This window comes from Scyliorhinus torazame, chromosome 11, assembly GCF_047496885.1.
Source record: "Scyliorhinus torazame isolate Kashiwa2021f chromosome 11, sScyTor2.1, whole genome shotgun sequence".
Classification (NCBI taxonomy): Eukaryota; Metazoa; Chordata; class Chondrichthyes; order Carcharhiniformes; family Scyliorhinidae; genus Scyliorhinus; species Scyliorhinus torazame.
In genome coordinates, this window is record NC_092717.1 from 239,955,072 (window position 1) to 239,978,138 (window position 23,067).

The 23,067-nt window shown below is 55.3% G+C and overlaps 1 protein-coding gene across 1 annotated transcript in view; it reads left to right on the forward strand.

The window, feature by feature from the left end:
* b4galt6 (UDP-Gal:betaGlcNAc beta 1,4- galactosyltransferase, polypeptide 6) overlaps window positions 1-7,715 on the forward strand; it is a 144,480-nt gene extending 136,765 nt beyond the window's left edge. The window contains exon 9 of the mRNA XM_072468485.1: window positions 7,273-7,715. Within this exon, the coding sequence (XP_072324586.1) occupies window positions 7,273-7,276 (4 nt within the window). The 3' untranslated portion in view covers window positions 7,277-7,715. The remainder of the gene's footprint in view (window positions 1-7,272) is intronic.
* Window positions 7,716-23,067: the final 15,352 nt, after the last annotated feature.

Sequence of the window (23,067 nt, forward strand, 5' to 3'; positions counted from 1 at the left end):
TAAATGAAATAAATAAATCAACAATTGAAAGTAATGGTGACCATGAAACAATCATCGATTTTGGTAAAAAGCCATGTGGGTCACTAATGACCTTTAGGGCAGGAAATCTGCTGTCCTTACCCGATCTGACCTACATGTTACTCCAGACCCACAGCAATGTGATTGACTCTTAAGTGCCTCCTAGCCACTCATAGAATCATAGAATTTACAGGGCAGAAGGAGGCCATTTGGCCCATCAAGTCTACACTGGCCCCTGAAAGAGCATCCTACCTAAGCCCACGCCTCCACCCTATCCCCGTAACCCCTCCTAACCTTTTTGGACACTACGGGCAATTTAGCATGGCCAATCCACCTAACCTGCACACCTTATGGACGTGTGGGAGGAAACTGGAGCACCCGGAGGAAATGCACGCAGACACGGGGAGAACGTGCAGACTCCGCACAGACAAGCCGGGAATCGAACCTGGGACCCTGGCGCTGTGAAGCAACAGTGTTAACCACTGTGCTGCCGTGCCGCACTCAGTTTGTATGCAATTAGGGATGGATGACAAACGCTGGCCTTGTCGATGATGTCCACATACTGCGAAATAACTCATTGATTATTTTGTAGTACTTCAAAAAACAGCAGGAGAATTATCTCGATACCCTGAACAGTGTTTATCTCTCAGCCAACATCTCTGTGACGGGGTGGGTGGGAGGAAGGATTATCTATAGTTTATTTCATTGCTGTTTGTGAGACCTTGCGAAGTGAAGATTATTTTGGCCTGTTTGCCAACATTACACAATAACATTGCGAAAATGCATCTTTGGCAGTCCTGCAGGGTAGTGTGAGGACATGCACGAGGTTACATAACCAGATGTTCCGTCCAATATAAAAGTAATTAGAATGGTTGTGGAGCGGTAATGGTGGACTCCTTGTTATGCGAGTGTGCCTGAAAAGCCTATTGTCTTCTGTGGGTCTTGCGGGATTGGCATTGATGGCCTCAGAGCTGACAGTTCATGTTGTTGGCGCTTGGGGGGTCGGGGGGCGGTGGGTAACATCTGCGGCTGTGCCACCTCTGGCCTCCCTCTGGGCACGTCGGATGTTGTGGGTTCAGCGTAGACGGTCCTCGAAGCAACACTGGATCAAATCTCGACGCCTGCTCCCGTACCAGCCTCCCCGAGCAGGCGCCGGAATGTGGTGACTAGGGGCTTTTCACAGTAACTTCATTTGAAGCCTGCTGGTGACAATGAGCGATTTTCATTTCATTTCATTTCAGGGGGGCCGCCTGGCCGCTGTACGTTTCCCGTAATACAGAGGTTAGTTCATTTTTTAAAAATATATATTTTCTCGTTTTTAAAAATTTATTTGCAATAACATTCGACAAGGCCATCACACAGCACTCAAGAGGGATGTACAAAAATGGGTATGCAAACAGGAAAAAATATACGACAAACAAACAGGTAACACGCAAGCCTTCCGGGGCAGGATTCTCCGTTTGGGAGACTAAGGGCGGGATTCTCCGACCACCCGCCGGGTCGGAGAATTGCCGGGGGGCGGGGGGGGGGGGTGGCTTGAATTCCGCTTTCACAGGCTGCCGAATTCTCCGGCGCCAGGGTTTTGGCGGGGACGGGAATCGCGCCGCGCCAGTCGGCGGACCCCGGCAGCGGCCCTCCCGGTGATTCTTTGGCCCGCGATGGGCCGAGTGGCTGCCCGTTTTTTGCCAGCCCCGCCGGCGTAAATTAGAGTAGGTGGTTACCGGCGGGACCTGGTGGCGCGGGCGGCCTCCGGGGTCCTCGGGGGGGGCGCGAGGGATCTGGCCCCGGGAGGTGCCCCCACGGTGGCCTGCCTCGCGATCGGGGCCCACCGATCCGCGGATGGCCTGTACCGTGGGGGCACTCTATCCCTCCGCATCGGCCGCTGTGGTCCACCGCCATGGCCGATGCGGAGACGAACCCTCCTGCGCATGCTCTGGGATGACGCCAGCGCACGCTGGCATTCCCGCGCATGCGCCTACTCATGCCGGCCGGCGGAGGCCCTTCGGCGCCGGTTGGCGTGGTGCCAAGCCCCTTCCCCGCCGGCCGGCGTGGCGCAAACCACTCCGGGGTGGGTCTAGCCCCTGAAGGTGCGGGGCAACTGCCCCAGCGCTGCCAGCGCGAATTCAGAGCAATTCCCGGCCCAGCGGGCATTCTAACCGCTGGGGCCAGAGGTAGCGCTAAACAGCCTGGCAGCTGGAGCAGTTTATAAGCGCTCCACTTACCACACACTCTTCTGCAGAGAAGATCTGGCCCCCCCTCTCTCCCCTCTGCCGGGTCTGGAGTCTAAGGTGGACCCACAACTCCATGCCAGGGAGGAGCGGCGGGACACCCTCTTCCCCAGCGTGGGTCAACACCTCCACCCTATCCCCACAACCCAGTAACCCCACTAAGGGCAATTTTGAACACTAAGGGCAATTTATCATGGCCAATCCACCTACCCCGCACATCTTTGGACTGTGGGAGGAAACCGGAGCACCCGGAGGAAACCCACGCACACACGGGGAGAACGTGCAGACTCCGCACAGACAGTGACCCAAGCCGGAATCGAACCTGGGACCCTGGAGCTGTGAAGCAATTGTGCTATCCACAATGCTACCGTGCTGCCCTGTGGTTTTAATTAACTATCAACTTTGCCTGCCTGCGACTGGAACATACGGAGGACATTCCCACAGGCCAACTACTCTTATACTCCTTCAAAGGGGCGGAGCCATGGGCGGAGCCCATACATGCTCCAACATCCTCCAACATCTCCCCCTGTGGGTGAAGCCATACAATGGCCCACAGATAAAACCCACAGGGTTAATAACATAGAACATAACTGGTGAATTAACTGTATTTACATTCACCACAAGTGAGACTTCTGCCCTGAGAGGGGCAGAGAACCAGGGAGGGTCCCAAAGGCCACGGGGCCGGTGCCTTGAGCCCTGCCGATTCCCTGCTTCCTCTGCAGTGGGGCGGCGCTTCTGAGGAGTGCCAACACCTGGCGGGCCCCTGATTGAGCTTGGCCCTCAATGGTACAGCTGGGGTATGAGGATGTCCGGAGGGGCGTCCGGGATGGGCTCCCAGATGACCAGAGGCCGTCTGAGAATTCAAAGGACCCAGGCAGCCCTCAGCAGTGTGAGCAGCCCGGAGCCTGTAAGCAGCAGCAGGGAGGTGACTTTAAAAGACAGACGGCAACAATGGTGGTCTGAGCGATGCCACTCTGATCCTGAGTGGGACACCCCAAGTGCATGTACTTGGCACCAAGTCACTACCCGCTACTGCCCCCAGCCCGGGCAGCCACCCCCCAGCAAGCCCGGCAACTTTCATTGGTTTTCAGTGTTTTATAGCCTCCCACTCTCCCTCCACAGCCATGATGCCCGGTCCAAGCTGGAGGCGGAGAATCCAGCCCACAGTCCTTTGGGCCAGGGTTCCATTCTGGCCCCTCCCCCATCCAGTTATTAAAATAACAAAGATCTTTATCTGTTGATTGGCTTGTGTGGAGAAGCCCCATGTTGCTTACATGGTCCTAGCTGTTCAACGTGCTGGATTTTACTGTGAAGTGTTTTTGGCCAGCTCCCAATTACAACGTGTTTTTCATTCATTCATTCATTCGGGGAATATGCGTTTCACTGGCTAGGCCAATATTTATTTGTAAGGATTAGGGTTTTGTGATATGAAACCCTCCGAATCAAATTTTTTAACTCTGAATTCTTAATTTCTGACAGTTAGGGGTCGGGATTCTCCGACCCTCCGTGCGGCAGGAATTGTGGCAGGCGCGGGGGCGGAGAATAGCCGTTCACGCCGGGAAATCCGGCGCGACGGCCCTTCCGCGATTCTCCGCGGACCCGCCAGTCCCGCGCGCGCGGTCGATGCGGCGCCGGTCGGAGGCCGTTGGAATAGGCCGCCGCGGCGATTCTCCATGGCTGACCGACCGAACTCCCGCCAGCGTGGTTTACATGTGGTACCACCCGGCGGGAGCTGGGACCCGCGGCCGCAGTGGCGGTCCTGGTGGGTGGTGGGCGGTATCTGACTCCGGGGGGGGGGCCTCAGCGGTGGCCAGGCCCGCTGGCCGCACGTAGCCCATGGAGAGGGATGTGGTGGCGGTCCTGATTCGCCTCCGGAGACCGCAGTGACCGCAGCGACCGCCCGGGCCTGGCATACCGCCACAAAGTGGCCCTTTTTGCCGCATCCTTTGCAGAGGGATGAGCGGGCCGGACAGCGCTGTCGGGGGTGCTTGGCTTGCCCGCAAAAATAGCAGCGGGACCCCCCGGGGTTGCCTGGCAGTCTCGCAGAACAAGCTTGTGGGGAGATGGGGGGTGCATCGGAGACGGTCGCGGGGGGGTGTCCACGCTGCCCAAGGGGCTGCCGCACGGTCGGGGACGTAAGCGCGGGCGTTTCGGGAGGCCACATCCAGGGTGCTAGCAAGGGCCCGTGCCTCCTTGAGGCCTAGTGCCTCTTTCTCCAGCAATCGTTGGCGGATTTGGGAGGATAGCATACCTGCAACAAATGCGTCCCGGATCAAATGTTCTGTGTGGTCGCTGGCCGAAACTTGCGGACAGTTACAGATCCTTCCCAACACCAGGAGCGCACTGTAGAACTCCTCCAGCGATTCCACAGGGATTTATCACTTCGTCGCTAGTAGATGTCGAGCGTAGACCTGGTTTACAGGGCGAATATAGTGTCCTTGCAGCAGATTCATTGCGGCCTCAAAAATGTTTGCATCCTCGATGAGAGTGTAGATCTCTGGGCTCACCCACGAGTGCAGAACTTGCATTTTCTGGTCCTCCGTGGGTGTAATTGTGGCCGTCCTGAGATATCCATTGAAACACGCCAGCCAGTGCTTGAAGGTTGCCGCTGAGTTTGCCGCGTGGGGGCTGAGTTGCAGACACTCCAGCTTAATTCGGAGCTCCATTCTTTAAAATCTAGATCAATAACTCCAGAAGCGAGATTGGAGACAATTGAAGGCTTTATTACACTAGATGTTTACCCCAGCAGTGCAGGTACAGAAGGCAGCTGCTGGGGAGACACAGGCTTTTATACTCCGCTTTACTGGGCGGAACCAGCAGGCAGGCTTAACCAATGAAAACAGTACCTCCTACACCAATGGTCTTACAGCATTACAGGGCACCGTAATACCTATAATACCGACTACCACAGTGGGTGTTGTTAACTAGACTCGCATTTATTGCCCATTCCTAATTGCCCCTTCAGAAGGTGGTGGTGAGCTGCCTTCTTGAACCGCTGCAGCCCATATGGTGTAGGTTCACCCACAGTGCTGTTAGGGAAGGAGTTCCAGGATTTTGACACAGTGACAGTGAAGGAACGGCCGATATATTTCCAAGTTGGGTTGGTGAGTGACTTGGAGGGGAACCTCCAGGTGGTGGGGTTCCCAGGTATCTGTTGCTCTTGTCCTTCTAGATGGTAGTGGTCGTGGGTTTGGAAGGTGCTGTCTAAGGAACCTTGGTGAGTTCCTGCAGTGCATCTTGTAGATGGTGCACACGGCTGCTACTGTGCGTCGGTGGTGGAGGGAGTGAATGTTTGTGGAAGGGGGACAAATCAAGCGGGACTGCTTTGTCCTGGATGGTGTTGAGCGATTTGAGTGTTGTTGGAGCTGCGCTCATCCAGGCAAGTGGAGAGTATTCCATCACACTCCTGGGGTGGAATTCTCTGATAATGGGGCAATGTCCCCACGTCCGCGAGAAAACAGGCGCGAATCACTCTGAACTTTCCTGGAGAAGGTCCGGAGTGATCCTCTGTTTTGCTGGGGGCTAGCAGAGCCCCGAAGTGGTCCTCGCAGCTCCGGCTGCCCATACGGGGCCCTGCATTTCTGGCCACGGGTCCGCGCATGCGCGTGGCGGCGGCCCCACGCAACATGGCGGACCCATACCGCGGGCTGGCCCCGACAATATAGGCCCCTCCGACAATCGGTGGCCCCCGATCGCAAGCCTGGCCGTCCTGGAGCCCCCCCCCCCCGCCCCCGCCCGTGGACGGATCCCCCCGCCCCCCACCAAGGCGGAGGCAGACTGAGTCCGCAGCCGCCACTCTGACCTCCTGCCAGGTGGAACCATGAGTGAACCATGCCGGCGGGAATTCGGCCAGCTGTCGGCAGAGAAACACCAATGGCCCCCGACCGGCGGCACGGTGATCGACCGCGCGCGCACGATTGGCAGTGATTCTCTGGTCCCGGAGAATCTCCAGAGCGGCGTCGGACCCGATCGCGGGTCTGACGCCCATTCTCCTCCTCCGTGCCGAATAGCTCTCCCTGGCGAGGCGCAGTCCTCCGTGTGGAATAGCTCTCCCTGGAGAGGCGCAGTCTTCCATGTGGAATAGCTCTCCCTGGAGAGGCACAGTCCTCCGTGTGGAATAGCTCTCCCTGGAGAGGCGCAGTCCTCAGTGTGGAATAGCTCTCCCTGGCGAGGCGCAGTCCTCCGTGTGGAATAGCCCCACCCCCTCACTGGAGGCCTCAAACCCCAGTGCATGAGCCCCGAGTAAATTTCCTCCATTGACTTCAAGGCCTCGCTGCTCCCACTCTGTGTACAGAAGCTGCACGTCACGGAGGGCATGCAATCTGAACGCTTCCATTGTGATCACCAAGTTTGGCGAACCTCCAGTTTGCCACATTTACTCCCTCGACCACCGTGCAACGCCATGCGACCTGTCACAGTAATTGCCAACCCCAGCCAAAGCTGACCTTTGGTCAGTGATCACTTGCGTGTAAGTGGTGTTGTCCTGAAATGCCATTGTTTCCCTGCTGTCCCTTCCAGTTCCGCGATTCGCTCGTTAAATTGTCATCAATTTCCTGTTTAAAAAATTCAACGGCCTTTGAAAATATTCCCCAGCGGTGTAAAGGTGTCGGGTTTCCGTGCCGACAAATTCTCCTGGTGTTTCTGTCATTCCCCCAGCCCATGATCACTCCGACTACAAACTCTCCTGTCCGGGTCTCACAGTGGATTTTATCCACAACCTGGCTCCCAGCGCTAAACCTGCAGCAACCCCCTCAGAACTTTCCTGAACAAAGTTCAAACACCTATTGCTAATTTTAAAAGCTAATTCCACATTTTCTTTGATGTAGAAATGTTTTAAAGATTTTGAAACTTTAATCTTTGTGCTGTTAAAATGTTGACAATTGCAATTAAATTAACCACTTTGCTTTAAAAATGGACTGGGTGAAAAGAGATTGTGCAGATTGTGTAAGTGAGATGTGGGTTAAGAAGAGTATTGTGCTGTTTGATTATGGCGACCCTGTCAGAAATTGCTGTTTTATTTTTGCAGATGACGGAATTCAGAGAGTTTGTCCAATTGATAAGGCACGCTGGACTTTAACCCAGTTAAGGGTCTAATGTAGTGGAAAAGCAAGCAGGGCTGACTGTGATACAAACAAGGGAATGTCAACTCCTGGAACTGAAGGCATTGGAGGCTCACCGAGGTTCCTTCAACAGCACCTTCCAAACACGCAACCTCCACCATCCAGAAGGACGAGGGCAGCAGATACCTGGGAACCCCACCACCTGGAGGTTCCCCTTCGAGTCGCTCATCACCCCGACTTGGAAATATATCTGCCGTTCCTTCACTGTCGCTGGGTCAAAATCCTGGAACTCCCTCCCTAACAGCACTGTGGGTGTACCTACACCACATGGACTGTGGTGGTTCAAGAAGGCAGCTCACCACCACCTTCTCGTACCAGCCTCCCCGAACAGGCGCCGGAATGTGGCGACTAGGGGCTTTTCACAGTAACTTCATTTGAAGCCTACTTGTGACAATAAGCAATTTTCATTTTCATTTCATTTCAAGGGCAATAAATGCTTTCTGGTCATTGTGGCTCACATTTTGTGAAAAGGGTGTGTGGCCCGAGTCAGCTGGCCTGACCCCAGCCCTAATCCGCCCTCCCACGCCCGTCCTTCGCAGGAAACCTCTCTCGAGGTGAGGGGGACCAGCCAGGAATTTTCCCGGTCTCCACGACCCACCGCGGTGATGAAACTTCAGGCCAAATAGTTCAACGGGTTCATTGAGTCATTCTGGCTGTGACGTCATCATAAGCATCCCACAATGGATCGGATTTTGCGTTTCAGTTTCCAAGCCATTCCTCCGGAACAAATCCTCTTCTGCTCCATCCATTGAATTGGATATTCTGCATTTTTGAGTTTCTGATCAGTTTGTGCATTGATAGCATCCCACGATTTGATGATGGGGCCACACAAAACATCAAGTGGTGCAGTTTGCATGCTTGTACGGTTAGGATCCCAGAATAGACCCCCCAAACAATCTTTTTAATTTGTAAAACTGTGAGGAAAGAATACTTCACCCCAGGAGCAACAACTCTGACCAACTTTTATGTTAAAACAAACTTTAATATAAAAACTGAGTTAACCACAGTAACATCAAAGAAATCGTTACTATCCCAATTAAGCAACCCAAACACTTCAAATGCCACATATAAATAAAGTTAACAAACAGATTACTTGCTCAGTTGTGTAGAGACTTTTGGAGAGAGAGACCTTCCTCAGTACACCTCTGCTCAACCTACCAGCATTTGGGAAACTGCTGTTCTACTTAAAATCCTTCTGTCTTGTCAGATTCAAATCCGATGGGAAAGTGTAAAGTTACAGACAGACTCGGCTCCTCCCATTAATTACATAATTTGTATCCCCCTAAAATGTCACATGATCTGCTTAGTGAGGACTAAACACCATCCCCCATAAATTATCTACTCTCCAGGGAATCTCCAGCAATTGTAACAATATTGCATTGGCCTTCGATATGTAAATTAGTAGAATCAATCATGACCACACATTTTACGACTACTTAATCATAGCTTTAGCAGACACACAGTTTGGATACCTTAATCTAGGTTCTCTAATAATATTCCTGCAACAAATATATGGCCTTATACCAGGTTTTTAGTAACATTATCACCACAATTATAAAATACAATATAATACAATGGGCTGGATTCACCGTTTATGACACCAGCGGAGGAACTGCGGCATTTTATGACAAAAATAAATTGGCGCTGATCCTGCGACCGGAACTATCTTCTGGAAGATCGCCGATTACAAAATCATCATACTACTCTTTGTGAGGTTTCTTTCTCTCAGTCAATCATCCAACTATTCTGGTTGGCACGCACACAATCCTTGAACAGCTTTTTGAAGCCTGCCCAAAGGTCGAACGATGGACATTAAACCCCACAACATGACTGCAATGTGGGTGTTACTCCTTCACAGGCTCCTCCTAATCCCATCAGTCATGTGGGATCTGAACAGATCCCATATTAATAATTTGCATTCCACATGTAGTCCTCTTCCGCACATTATTGATCCATAACTTCATTCCAACCATTCCAGAGACATGCACAGGATCATAAAAACATCGGGGCAGGAGTAGGCCATTCGGCCCATCGAGCCTGCTCCACCCTTCCATATGATCATTGCTGATCTTCCATTTCAATACCGTTTCCCCGCACTGTCTCCGTATCCCTTTATGCCACTGGCATTTTGAAATCTGTGAATCTCGGTGGGATAGAGAATTCCAAAGATTCACAACCCTCCGTGCAAAGAAATTTCTCGTCATCTGGGTCCTCAGTGGCATCCCCCCTACTCTGAAATTGGGCCCCCTGGTTCTAGACTCCCCGACCAGGGGAAACATCTTACCTGCGTCTACCCCTGTCTATTCCTTTAAATATTTTGCTGGGGTAGCTTTTACATGCACGAAAACCCTTGCTGGGAACTTGACTTCCCGCGTTTCAAAATTGCCCTGGGCGTTAAGTCCGTTCTGTAGGCTAGCACCACCGTCAACCTGGTCTGTTGTTTTCACCAGGTCTGTCTTCAAACCTCTCCGCTCCAAGGTTCAGCAGCTGGGCAAATCGGAATTGGGGAGGTTTCATCCTCATTGCCGACGTGATCTAACGGATCCTCGTGTTCATGACGCTCTCTGGTGATGCATCGCCGGAATCTAGTCAATTTGGCATTGAGGTCTCGGAGCCTCTGAGTGACCTTGGTCTTCAGACACAACACGAGACAGTCTCATTCCTTAAAGCAGCAACACCGACTAGCTGTTGGTCTGCAACGTTTGTTGGACTCGTGGCTTGATTGGGCTCAGGTAAGTGCGTCTAATACGCATTGTCTTTCTGGTGACGAGGTAACTATCCTGGCGATTTTCAAGGACCCGTTCCCATACATGTTCCTCAGAATCAGGCCAGCAGCGGGTTCCAGTTCTCTCGGCCCATTCGGTGTCGGGCATCGTCTTCAGGGCGAATTCCTTTGTATTCCATTCTCACGCCAGTTTTCCCGCAGCTCTGGACCTCCCCGCTGCAGCTGGGTTATTCGACGAGTGAGCAAATGTTGTGACTTTTAGCTCGAAAGCAGCTTCGCACTTCATTCTTTTTGTCAGAGGACCCATCTCTGCTAGCTGTCCGACACGCGTGGTCAGTCCTGTTGTGGGCATGACCTAAACTTTCATACATTGCCTTGGCAACATGGCCACTGTATCACCAGCCTGGTCCCATACACAAACCTAGGAGTTCTGAGGTGCCAAGTTGAGGCAGACCCCTAATGTGAGAACTCCAGGACTCCAAAGAAGAGTCTTATTGGACTCAAAACATTAATTCTGCCTCTCTCTCTCCCTTGGGGAGGATGGTGTTGTCTACTTGTAGGCTTGAGGCCTTCCACGACCGGGCAGCATGGTGGCACGGTGGTTAGCACTGCTGCCTCAGAGCGCTAGGGTCCCAGGTTCAATTCCAGCCTTGGGTGACTGTCTGTGCGGAGTCTGCACGTTCTCCCTGCGTCTGCGTGGGTTTCCTCCGGGTGCTCCGGTTTCCTCCCAGAGCCCAAAGATTAGGTCCTGGAGTGGTAATGATGTGGAACTAGCCGCCACAGGGAGCAGGTGAGGCAAATACATTTAAGGGCAAACTAGATAGACAATGAGGGGGGAGGTCTGTGCCTGTGGGGTGAGGTGAAGGGGGTGGGAGGGGGCTAGCCTGGAATGTAAACACCAGCCTTGATCATTTGGGCTGAATTATTCTGTAATACGTGAAAGTCGGATGGAGCAAAATCCTTGACTAAACGATGAGCAGTTTGGGCCTTTTGGAACGGTCGCTGCTTCCGGCGGTGGTAGGGGAGGGGAGGATTGGGGACGTATATGTGTGGCTGAGAGAGCAGGGGGGTACTCAAGCGGTGGGGATCAAGGGGAAATGGGAGGAGGAGCTGCGAGGGGGATAGGACGGGGAGTGTGGAATGAGGCGCTGCATAGGGTGAATTCGACCTCCTTGTGTGCGAGGAGGAGTGGATACAGTTTAAGGTGGTACACAGGGTGCCCATGACTCGAGTGAGGATGAGTGGGTTCTTCCAGAGGGTGGCAGACGAGTGTGAGGAGTGTGTGGGCGAGGACCAGCAAACCACGAGCACATGTTCTGGGGGGGTGAGAAGTTAGAGAGATACTGGGGCGGGAGTGTTCGGGCCACGAGCAGAGATTGTGGGGGTGGAGGCTGGGCCGGATTGGCGATGGTTGGGGTATCGGAAAAGCTGGAGCTGGGTGGAGGAGAGGAAGCCCGACATCGTGGTCTTCGCCTCTCTGGTTGCCCGGCGAAGGATTTTGCTGCAATGGCGGTCGACAACGCTGCTGGGGGTGGGGGCCTGGCTAGCGGATCTGTACGACTTGCTCCGGTTGGAGAAAATTAAGTTTGAATTGAGGGGTTCAGCGGAAGGTTTTGTGGCCCGGTGGGGATTGTTCATGACCATGTTCGAGGAGTGGTTCGTCGCGGTGGGTGGGGACGAGGTGCAAAAGGGAAAAAACGTGGACCGACTGTAAAATTGTGAGTTGAGGAGAGTGTTCCCCAGATTATTGATGTTTTTGTATTTTTTGAAGAGGTTTGGAATAAAATACATTTAAAAAAGCCCAATGAGCGCTTGGTCAGTAAGTCAGATAATATTATGCGTTATTGAAGCAATCTTTGTTTAATTAAACTCCAGCACGTTGGGTGCCTGTTTACTTATTGTTGTCTCTGATGGACCACAAACTGATAGTGACTGTGGGACGAGAATAAAGCTGCGTTCTCATTGGATTTGCCCGGCCTTCAAGATTACCCTGCAGCATTTAATGATTACTCTCCTGAATGCAGCTGCAAAACACACCAAGGAAAAGAATTGCAGATCACAGAATTGTTACGGTGCAGAAGGAGGCCATTCGGCCCATCATGTCTGCTCCGGCTCTCCAAACGAGCATCGTGACTCAGCACCATCCCCCTGCCTTTTCCCCGTACCCGTGCACACTGCTTCTATTCAAATAATCACCTACTCCCCTCTTGAATGCCTCGGTTGTAGAACCCCCACAGTGTAGAAGGAGGCCATTCGGCCCATCGAGTCTGCACCGACCCTCGGAAAGGGCACCCAACCTAGGCCCACGCCCCCACCCTATCCCTGTAACCCCATCTCACCTGCACATCTTTGGACTGTGGGAGGAAACCGGAGCACCCGGGGGAAACCCACACACACACGGGGAGCACGTGCAAACCCCGCGCAATTGCCCAAGGTCGCAATCGAACCTGCGACCCTGGCGCCTTGAGGCAGCAGTGCTAACCACTGTGCCGCCACACTTCCAGGCCCTGCATTCCAGACCCCAACCACTCGCTGTGTGAAAATGTTTTTTTCTCACATCGCGTTTGCATCTTTTTGGGAATCACTTTAAATCTGTTTCCTCTTGTTCTTGATCCTTTTAAGAGAGGGAAGTTTCTCTCGGTCTACTCTGTCCAGACCCACTCATGATTTTGAACATCTCTATCAAATCTCCCCTCAGCCTTCTTCGCTCCAAGGAAAACAGTCCCAACCTCTCCGATCTAGCCCCATAACTGAAGTTTCCCATCCCCGGAACCATTCTTGCAAACCTCTTCTGCGTTCTCTCCAATGCATCCTTCCTATACTCTCCAATGCATCCTTCCTATACTCTCCAATGCATCCTTCCTATACTCCCCAATGCATCCTTCCTATACTCTCCAATGCATCCTTCCTATACTCTCCAATGCATCCTTCCTATACTCTCCAATGCATCCTTCCTATACTCCCCAATGCATCCTTCCTATACTCTCCAATGTATCCTTCCTATACTCTCCAATGCATCCTTCCTATACTCCCCAATGCATCCTTCCTATACTCTCCAATGAAGTGAAAAAATGAAATGAAATGAAAATCGCTTATTGTCACAAGTAGGCTTCAAATTAAGTTACTGTGAAAAGCCCCTAGTCACCACATTCCGGGCGCCTGTTCGGGGAGGCTGTTACAGGAATCGATCCGTGCTGCTGGCCTGCCTTGGTCTGCTTTCAAAGCCAGCGATTTAGCCCTGTGCTAAACAGCCCCGTGCATCCCTGTGCTAAACAGCCCAATGCATCCTTCCTATACTCTCCAATGCATCCTTCTTATAACGTGGGGCCCAGAACTGTACACAATATTTCAGCTGAGGCCTAACTCGTGTCTTCTTGTATCGGTTCAGCATATTCTCCTTGCCCTTGTACTCTGTGTCCCTATTAATAAAGCCCAGGATACTATTTGCTTTATTAACTGCTCTCTCCACCTGTCCTGCCAGCTTCAATGATCGATGGACATACACACCCAGATCCCTCTGCTCCTGCACCCCTTTCAGAATTTTACCCCTTATTTTACATTGTCTCGCCATGTTCGTCCTACCAAATGCATCAGCTCACACTTCTCCGCATTGAACTGCACCTGCCACCTCTCTGCCCCCTCCACCAACCTGTCTGTGTCCTTTTGAAGTCCTACACTGTCCTCCTCACAGTTTACAATACTCCCAAGTTTTGTGCCATCTGCAAACTTTAAACCTTGACTGTGCCGGGTCCATTTCTGTTTTGACGGTAGCCGTTGTTTAGCTACAGTTTTTCCTGCCAACTTTTCATTCATTATAATTTATCATCATCCGAAACCTTCCAATACAATGATCACTATATCCTAAATGTTTCCCCACCGGCAGTAAGGTGGGGCAGAAAGGTCTGTTTGACTGCAGGGGAGCACTTGGAGCCAGAAAGCTATGGTGAAACCTCCAGGAACACGTCCGATCTAAGTGGGCAACTGTCAGTCCCGGAAGGCCTCAAGCCTTTGGGTGGAGACCACGTGCTTGCTCCACAAGGCCCAGCCAAAGGAGGCTTTCCCCATTCCAGTGAAGTTAGGCAGGTGAGAATGAGAATACCTTGTGGTAACTTTGGTCAGCTCGGACCCCACCATCTCACCCAGCAACCAGCTGCTTTCAAACCCGCATTGGTGGCCTCAGGGGGGCCAGAGTAGATCTGCGACCTTTGCGCCCCAATGGGCGAAGGTTGCCATGACGAAGAAAGAGCTAATCCCTGGGAATGCTCTGGCTGAGATTGAACCGGAGTGAGAAATGCCTGAAGCATCAAACGGCTGGTTGTGAGTGGGGTCAAGTTGCTGGGAGGGGTGTCGGGGGGCAGGGTGAGTTGCTGGGGGGTGGGGTGGGGGGGGGGGGCAGGGGGAGTTGCTGAGGAGGTGTGTGGTGGAGGGGGTGTTGCTGTGGGTGGGGTGTGTGGGGGGCAGGGGGAGTTGCTGGGGGAGGGTGGGGGGGAGGGGGTGTTACTGTGGGTCAGGTGTGTGGGGAGGCAGGGGAAGTTGCTGGGGGTGTGTGGGGGGGCAGGGGAAGTTGCTGGGGGAGTGTGGGAGGGAGTTGCTGGGGGAGTGTGGGGGGGGAGTTGCTGGGGGAGTCTGGGGGGGGAGTTGCTGGGGGAGTGTGGGGGCGGAGTTGCTGGGGGAGTGTGGGGGGGAAGTTGCTAGGGGAGTGAGGAGGGGGGAGTTGCTGGGTGGGGTATGGGGGGGGAGAGGGAATTGCTCAGGGTGTGTAGGGACGGAGCAAGTGCAGATACTGGGGGCAATTCTCCGAGCCCCGCGCCGTGCCGGAGAATCGCCGCAACCGCGCCCCGACGTGCGATTCTCCGAGATGCGGGGAATCGGCGCCATTTTCTCCGGCGCGTTTGGCATGGCGCCGGTCGCTGGAATCGGCGGGGCCGTCGATTCTCCGGTCCGAGCCGCCGCTCTGACACGACAGAGTCCCGCCGGCGCCGTTCACCCCTGGTCGCTGCCGGCGGGAACTCTGCGGGAACGCTCGGGGGGCCGGACTGTGAGGGGGGGGGAGGTGAACGGGACCCGTGTTGGGCCGGGGCCGGCGCGCGTAAGAAGTTCCCCGCGCATGCGCAGGATGGCGCGGCCCAACTATTTGGTGCCGCGTAAGGAGGCTGGAGCGGTGTGAACTGCTCAAGTGCCGTGCTGGCCCCCCCAGGGCCCGGGCCCTGTTCGCGCCGTCGTGAAACGCAATGGCGTTCACTTGGCCTCAATATCGGAGAATCGCCCACACTATGTTCTGAGCCAGGGAGGCTGGGAGGGGGGAGGATTCAGCAGCTGTTTTAAAGGCCCCAGCCTGATCCAGTTCAATGCCTGATTAAATAAAAGTTTACAGAACAGCTTTTTTCAATGTTGGCGATGATCATGTCGTAAATTCGTGTTCAAACGCCAAGCCGAGAAATAGATTCAGCTGGATTATAACGTCACACAGGGCCCACACTCATTGTCTACGTTTACAGGCTGGTGGCTGGGGGTGGGGGGGGGGGGGGGGGGGGGGGGGGGGGCGGGGGGGGGGGGGGGGAGTTTAAACTCCCCCCTCCCCGCTGGATGGGCCCACCCACTCACTGCCGGCGTTTTGTCACTTCCAGCAACGTCTTCCAGGATATGTCCAGCCAGAGCTGGTAATCCTACTTGGGAACCAGCAGGAATATTCTGTTGGGGACAAAACAAAACTTTCCAAAACATGGGGTACAACCGGGTTCTTCACACTGCGGGTCACGACGGGCGGGCGGGGGGGGAGTGTGGCAGAGCGATTAGTCGCCGAATTCCATGTCGCGGGAGACGCGCCCAACGGCTGCGGCCATCTTTTAAGAATGCTGGCCGCGACCGGCTTTTAAACGTGAAAGATGCAGAAATGGCAGCAGAGAGCAGGTCACGGATCCGGCACGTACATTGATGTCACCCGCCCTGCGTGACATCCCTGCTGCTTTTGCCACAAAATCACGGAGGAGATATTCCTCTAATTTTTAGCTGCCAGCAAGCAAGGCTACAGGCCTGGGAGGGACTGAAGATGGATGGTTTTGTTATAAGGAAGAGAGGGCCAGAGACACAAACAGGTCGGCATCTTACTGCTGAGTCTCTGGAGAGAGCTGCTCAGGAGAGTCCAGAGCAGGACAAAGCAGTGCTGGTGTGAGCTGTATACAGAGACCCAGGGCCTCTGGTGAACAACAAACTCAGAAGAAACTGAAATCAGGAACTGAAGTCGGCAACGAACTCTGCCTTCTCCTCCTGCGAACCTGATTGGTGTGAGATCGTGAGGTCCAAGCAGGCTTACCTGTCGCATTAAAGGGAAGAGAAAATCATGTGTCATGAAGGTCGGTCGCGTGGGTCTCGAAGGTCGGCCGGCGTGGGTCATGAAGGGGGCAGTACGGTAGCATAGTGGTTAGCACAATTGCTTCACAGCTCCAGGGTCCCAGGTTCGATTCCGGCTTGGGTCACTGTCTGTGTGGAGTCTGCACATCCTCCCCGTGTGTGCGTGGGTTTCCTCCGGGTGCTCCGGTTTCCTCCCACAGTCCAAAGATGTGCAGGTTAGTGGATTGGCCATGATAAATTGCCCTTAGTGTCCACAATTGCCCTTAGTGTTGGGTGGGGTTACTGGGTTATAGGGATAGGGTGGAGGTGTTGACCTTGGGTAGGGTGCTCTTTCCAAGAGCCGGTGCAGACTCGATGGGCCGAATGGCCTCCTTCTGCACTGTAAATTCTATGAAGGTCGGCCGGTATGGGTCTCGAAGATCGGCCGGCGTGGGTCGCGAAGGTCGGCCGGTGTGGGTCACAGAGGTCGGCCGGTGTGGGTCGCGAAGGTCGGCCGGTATGGGTCGCGAAGGTCGGCCGGTATGGGTCGCGAAGGTCGGCCGGTATGGGTCGCGAAGGTCAGCCGCCGTGGGTCGCGAAGGTCAGCCGCCGTGGGTCATGAAGGTCGGCCGGCGTGGGTCTCGAAGATCGGCCGACGTGGGTCTCGAAGATCGGCCGACGTGGGTCGCGAAGGTCGGCCGGCGTGGGTCATGAAGGTCGGCCGGTGTGGGTCACGGATGTCGGCCGGTATGGGTCTCGAAGGTCGGCCGGCGTGGGTCGCGAAGGTCGGCCGGTATAGGTCATGAAGGTCGGCCGGCGTGGGTCATGAAGGTCGGCCGGTGTGGGTCTCGAAGGTCGGCCGGTGTGGGTCGCGAAGGTCGGCCGGTGTGGGTCTCGAAGGTCGGCCGGTATAGGTCATGAAGGTCGGCCGGCGTGGGTCATGAAGGTCGGCCGGTGTGGGTCTCGAAGGTCGGCCGGTGTGGGTCGCGAAGGTCGGCCGCCGTGGGTCGCGAAGGTCGGCCGGCGTGGGTCATGAAGTTCGGCCAGCGTGGGTCATGAAGGTCGGCCGGCGTGGGTCATGAAGGTCGGCCGGTATAGGTCATGAAGGTCGGCCGGCGTGGGTCATGAAAGTCGGCCGGTATAGGTCATGAAGGTCGGCCGGTGTGGGTCATGAAGGTCGGCCGGTATAGGTCATGAAGGTCGGCCGGTGTGGGTCATGAAGGTCGGCCGGCGTGGGTCTCGAAGGTCGGCCGGCGTGGGTCATGATATTCAAACACACACATCATGATGGACACACAAACAGAAAAATCAGAGCACACAACACCACAACCAATCACACACAAGGACACCAACCACATAAAAGCACGAGCACGACACCCAGTGGACAGTAGGTCTGGGGACAAAGACACGGATAAGACCTGTTACAAGATCACAAACAGGGAATCCCCACGTGCAGAGTATCAAGACAAAACTGTACATAGAAAGTTTAAATAAAATAGCGTTGTACCATATACAACCGTGTTGGCTCATCTGTGTCAGAACACCCAACACCACATGGTACAGGAGTGGATCGATACCTGCCAACTAACCTGCCATTCTGGACATGGACCGCACCGACAAACCGCAGCCGTTGCAAGTCGCGGGGAACCTAGGTACCAATTGGAAGCTCTTCAGGCAGCGATTTGACCTGTACATCCGAGCCAACGAAAAACAGAGTGCCTCAGATGAAACGAAGATTGCAATGCTCCTCTTCTACGCAGGTCAGCACGCCCTCGACGTCTTCAACTCACTGGTGTTCGAAGAAGGCGAAAACCAATCCAAATATGACACGGTCATCCTCAAACTGGACCAGCACTTTAAGGTTGAAGTGAATGGAAGTTTTGAAAGATACCTCTTTCAGCAACGCCTGCAAGGTAAGGAGGAGCCTTTTCAACCCTTTTTGACGCACCTCCGAATTCTAGCGCAGTCCTGCGGTTACGGCAGCACCACAGAGTCCATGATCAGGGACAAGATTGTTTTGACGTTGCCTCTAGTGGCCTACGCCAGCAGCTTCTTAAAATAAGCCTCACCTTAGCGTCTGCTGTGGAAGCCTGTGTCCTCCACGAGAATGCAACCTGCCGTTTTGCCCGATTTCAGGCGTCCGAGTTGGCACGGAGGGGGTCCGCAGCCGTCGAATCGGCAAGCCAGGCCACCCACGACGCCGAACGCATCCAGGCCGTCGATTACTTCCCGACCCACGGCCCGGACGACAGCGGCCGCTTCCCGCGCTTTTCGCGGTCTCCCGCGCTGGTGCGCGCCAAAAATAACGGCCACATCGAGGGACGCACTGCGCAGGCGCGCCCACCGCAAGATCGCACTGCGCATGCGCAGTGGCGCAACGAACGCCGTGACGTCATGACGTGCGGCAATTGTGGAGCTGTACACTTAAAAGGGCAATGTCCTTCTAAAAACCGACAGTGCCTCAGATGTGGCAAGATGGGCCACTATGCTGCCCACTGTCGTTCGGCTCAACCCATGGATCCTGCACATCCACGACAATCTCGCAGACAAGTCAGGACCGTCCAGCCCACGCATCAAGACTTCCAGTTAAGTGATGCAGATGACCAGGATGCCTTCCGCGTTTCCGTCATCGATGTCAACAAGGTCAATGCCATCAATCCAGCCGATGAGTGTTGTGCCACCCTGACAGTCAACCCGAACTCGTCGCAAGCCCATTAGACTGGACTTATAACACCGTTCATATGTCTAACAAGTTACACAATTTTATATGATAACCTGTTGTTGTTTATCGTTCCAGATATCGTCTGACTGGACCACTGTTCAAGTTTTTTTCTCGTTCGCATTCATGTTCTGTTATGGTACAACCTTGTTCATGTGACGCACCCGACATCGCCCCATGTAAATAGTTACGTCATATGCACATGCTGTACACGACACACACACACTCTTAGATGCACTCACGACGCGATCATATTTATTACCACGTAGGCACATATCTTTGTAAAAAGGGAGGATGTCATGATATTCAAACACACACATCATGATGGACACACCAACAGACAAATCAGAGCACACAACACCACAACCAATCACAGACAAGGACACCAACCACATAAAAGCACGAGCACGACACCTAGTGGACAGTAGGTCTGGGGACAAAGACACGGATAAGACCTGTTACAAGATCACAAACAGGGAATCCCCACGTGCAGAGTATCAAGACAAAACTGTACATAGAAAGTTTAAATAAAATAGCGTTGTACCATATACAACCGTGTTGGCTCATCTGTGTGTCAGAACGCCCAACACCACATGGTACAGGAGTGGATCGATACCTGCCAACTAACCTGCCATTCTGGACATGGACCGCACCGACAAACCGCAGCCGTTGCAAGTCGCGGGGAACCTAGGTACCAATTGGAAGCTCTTCAGGCAGCGATTTGACCTGTACATCCGAGCCAACGAAAAACAGAGTGCCTCAGATGAAACGAAGATTGCAATGCTCCTCTTCTACGCAGGTCAGCACGCCCTCGACGTCTTCAACTCACTGGTGTTCGAAGAAGGCGAAAACCAATCCAAATATGACACGGTCATCCTCAAACTGGACCAGCACTTTAAGGTTGAAGTGAATGGAAGTTTTGAAAGATACCTCTTTCAGCAACGCCTGCAAGGTAAGGAGGAGCCTTTTCAACCCTTTTTGACGCACCTCCGAATTCTAGCGCAGTCCTGCGGTTACGGCAGCACCACAGAGTCCATGATCAGGGACAAGATTGTTTTGACGTTGCCTCTAGTGGCCTACGCCAGCAGCTTCTTAAAATAAGCCTCACCTTAGCGTCTGCTGTGGAAGCCTGTGTCCTCCACGAGAATGCAACCTGCCGTTTTGCCCGATTTCAGGCGTCCGAGTTGGCACGGAGGGGGTCCCCAGACACGGACAAGACCTGTTACAAGATCACAAACAGGGAATCCCCACGTGCAGAGTATCAAGACAAAACTGTACATAGAAAGTTAAAATAAAATAGCGTTGTACCATATACAACCGTGTTGGCTCATCTGTGTGTCAGAACGCCCAAGGTCGGCCGGCATGGGTCATGAAGGTCGGCCGGCGTGGGTTGCGAAGGTCGGCCGGCGTGGGTCATGAAGGTCGGCCGGTGTGGGTCCCGAAGGTCGGCCAGTGTGGGTCCCGAAGGTCGGCCGGTATGAGTCATGAAGGTCGGCCGGTGTGGGTCATGAAGGTCGGCAGGTGTGGGTCATGAAGGTCGGCCGGTGTGGGTCCCGAAGGTCGGCCGGTATGAGGCATGAAGGTCGGCCGGTGTGGGTCATGAAGGTCGGCCGGTGTGGGTAATGAAGGTCGGCCGGTATGGGTCATGAAGGTCGGCCGGTATGGGTCATGAATGTCGGCCGGTATGGGTCGCGAAGGTCGGCCGGCGTGGGTCATGAAGGTCGGCCGCGTGGGTCGCGAAGGTCGGCCGACGTGGGTCATGAAAGGTCGGCCGGCGTGGGTCACGAAGGTCGGCCGGTATGGGTCGCGAAGGTCGGCCGGTATGGGTCGCGAAGGTCGGCCGGTATGGGTCGCGAAGGTCGGCCGGCGTGGGTCGTGAAGGTCGGCCGGTGTGGGTCCCGAAGGTCGGCCGGTATGGGTCATGAAGGTCGGCCGGTATGGGTCTCGAAGGTCGGCTGGTATGGGTCATGAATGTCGGCCGGTATGGGTCATGAAGGTCGGCCGGTATGGGTCTCGAAGGTCGGCCGGTGTGGGTCGCGAACGTCGGCCGGCGTGGGTCGCGAAGGTCGGCCGGTGTGGGTCGCGAAGGTCGGCCGGTATGGGTCATGAAGGTCGGCCGGTGTGGGTCATGAAGGTCGGCCGGCGTGGGTCATGAAAGTTGGCCGGTATGGGTCTCGAAGGTCGGCCGGTGTGGGTCGCGAAGGTCAGCCGGCGTGGGTCGCGAAGGTCGGCCGGTATGGGTCATGAAGGTCGGCCGGTATGGGTCATGAAGGTCGGCCGGCGTGGGTCACGAAGGTAGGCCGCGTGGGTCATGAAGTTCGGCCGGCGAGGGTCGCGAAGGTCGGCCGGCGTGGGTCTCGAAGGTCGGCCGGTGTGGGTCGCGAAGGTCGGCCGGCGTGGGTCGCGAAGGTCGGCCGGTATGGGTCATGAAGGTCGGCCGGTGTGGGTCATGAAGGTCGGCCGGTGTGGGTCATGAAGGTCGGCCGGCGTGGGTCATGAAGGTCGGCCGGTATGGGTCATGAAGGTCGGCCGGTATGGGTCTCGAAGGTCGGCCGGTGTGGGTCGCGAACGTCGGCCGGTGTGGGTCGCGAAGGTTGGTCGGCGTGGGTCGCGAAGGTCGGCCGGTATGGTTCATGAAGGTCGGCCGGTGTGGGTCATGAAGGTCGGCCGGTATGGGTCTCGAAGGTCGGCTGGTATGGGTCATGAATGTCGGCCGGTATGGGTCATGAAGGTCGGCCGGTATGGGTCTCGAAGGTCGGCCGGTGTGGGTCGCGAACGTCGGCCGGCGTGGGTCGCGAAGGTCGGCCGGCGAAGGTCGCGAAGGTCGGCCGGTGTGGTTCGCGAAGGTCGGCCGGTATGGGTCATGAAGGTCGGCCGGTGTGGGTCATGAAGGTCGGCCGGCGTGGGTCATGAAGGTCGGCCGGTATGGGTCTCGAAGGTCGGCCGGTGTGGGTCGCGAACGTCGGCCGGCGTGGGTCGCGAAGGTCGGCCGGTGTGGGTCATGAAGGTCGGCCGGCGTGGGTCATGAAGGTCGGCCGGTATGGGTCATGAAGGTCGGCCGGTATGGGTCATGAAGGTCGGCCGGTGTGGTTCATGAAGGTCGGCCGGTATGGGTCATGAAGGTCGGCCGGCGTGGGTCATGAAGGTCGGCCGGTATGGGTCTCGAAGGTCGGCCGGTGTGGGTCGCGAAGGTCAGCCGGCGTGGGTCATGAAGGTCGGCCGGCGTGGGTCCCGAAGGTCGGCCGGTATGGGTCATGAAGGTCGGCCGATGTGGGTCGCGAGGGTCGGCCCCGTGGGTCTCGAAGGTCGGCCGGCGTGGGTCGCGAACGTCGGCCGGCGTGGGTCATGAATGTCGGCCGGCGTGGGTCATGAAGGTCGGCCGGCGTGGGTCGCGAACGTCGGCCGGCGTGGGTCATGAATGTCGGCCGGCGTGGGTCATGAAGGTCGGCCGGTATGGGTCATGAAGGTCGGCCGGTATGGGTCATGAAGGTCGGCCGGTGTGGTTCATGAAGGTCGGCCGGCGTGGGTCATGAAGGTCGGCCGGCGAGGGTCATGAAGGTCGGCCGGTGTGGTTCATGAAGGTCGGCCGGTGTGGGTCATGAAGGTCGGCCGGTGTGGTTCATGAAGGTCGGCCGGTATGGGTCATGAAGGTCGGCCGGCGTGGGTCATGAAGGTCGGCCGGCGAGGGTCCCGAAGGTCGGCCGTCGTGGGTCTCGAAGGTCGGCCGGCGTGGTTCGCGAAGGTTGGCCGGTATGAGTCACGAAGGTCGGCCGGCGTGGGTCGCGAAGGTCGGCCGGCGTGCGTCGCGAAGGTCGGCCGGCGTGGGTCGCGAAGGTCGGCCGGCGTTGGTCTCGAAGGTCGGCCGGCGTGGGTCGCGAAGGTCGGCCGGCGTGGGTCGCGAAGGTCGGCCGGCGTGGGTCGCGAAGG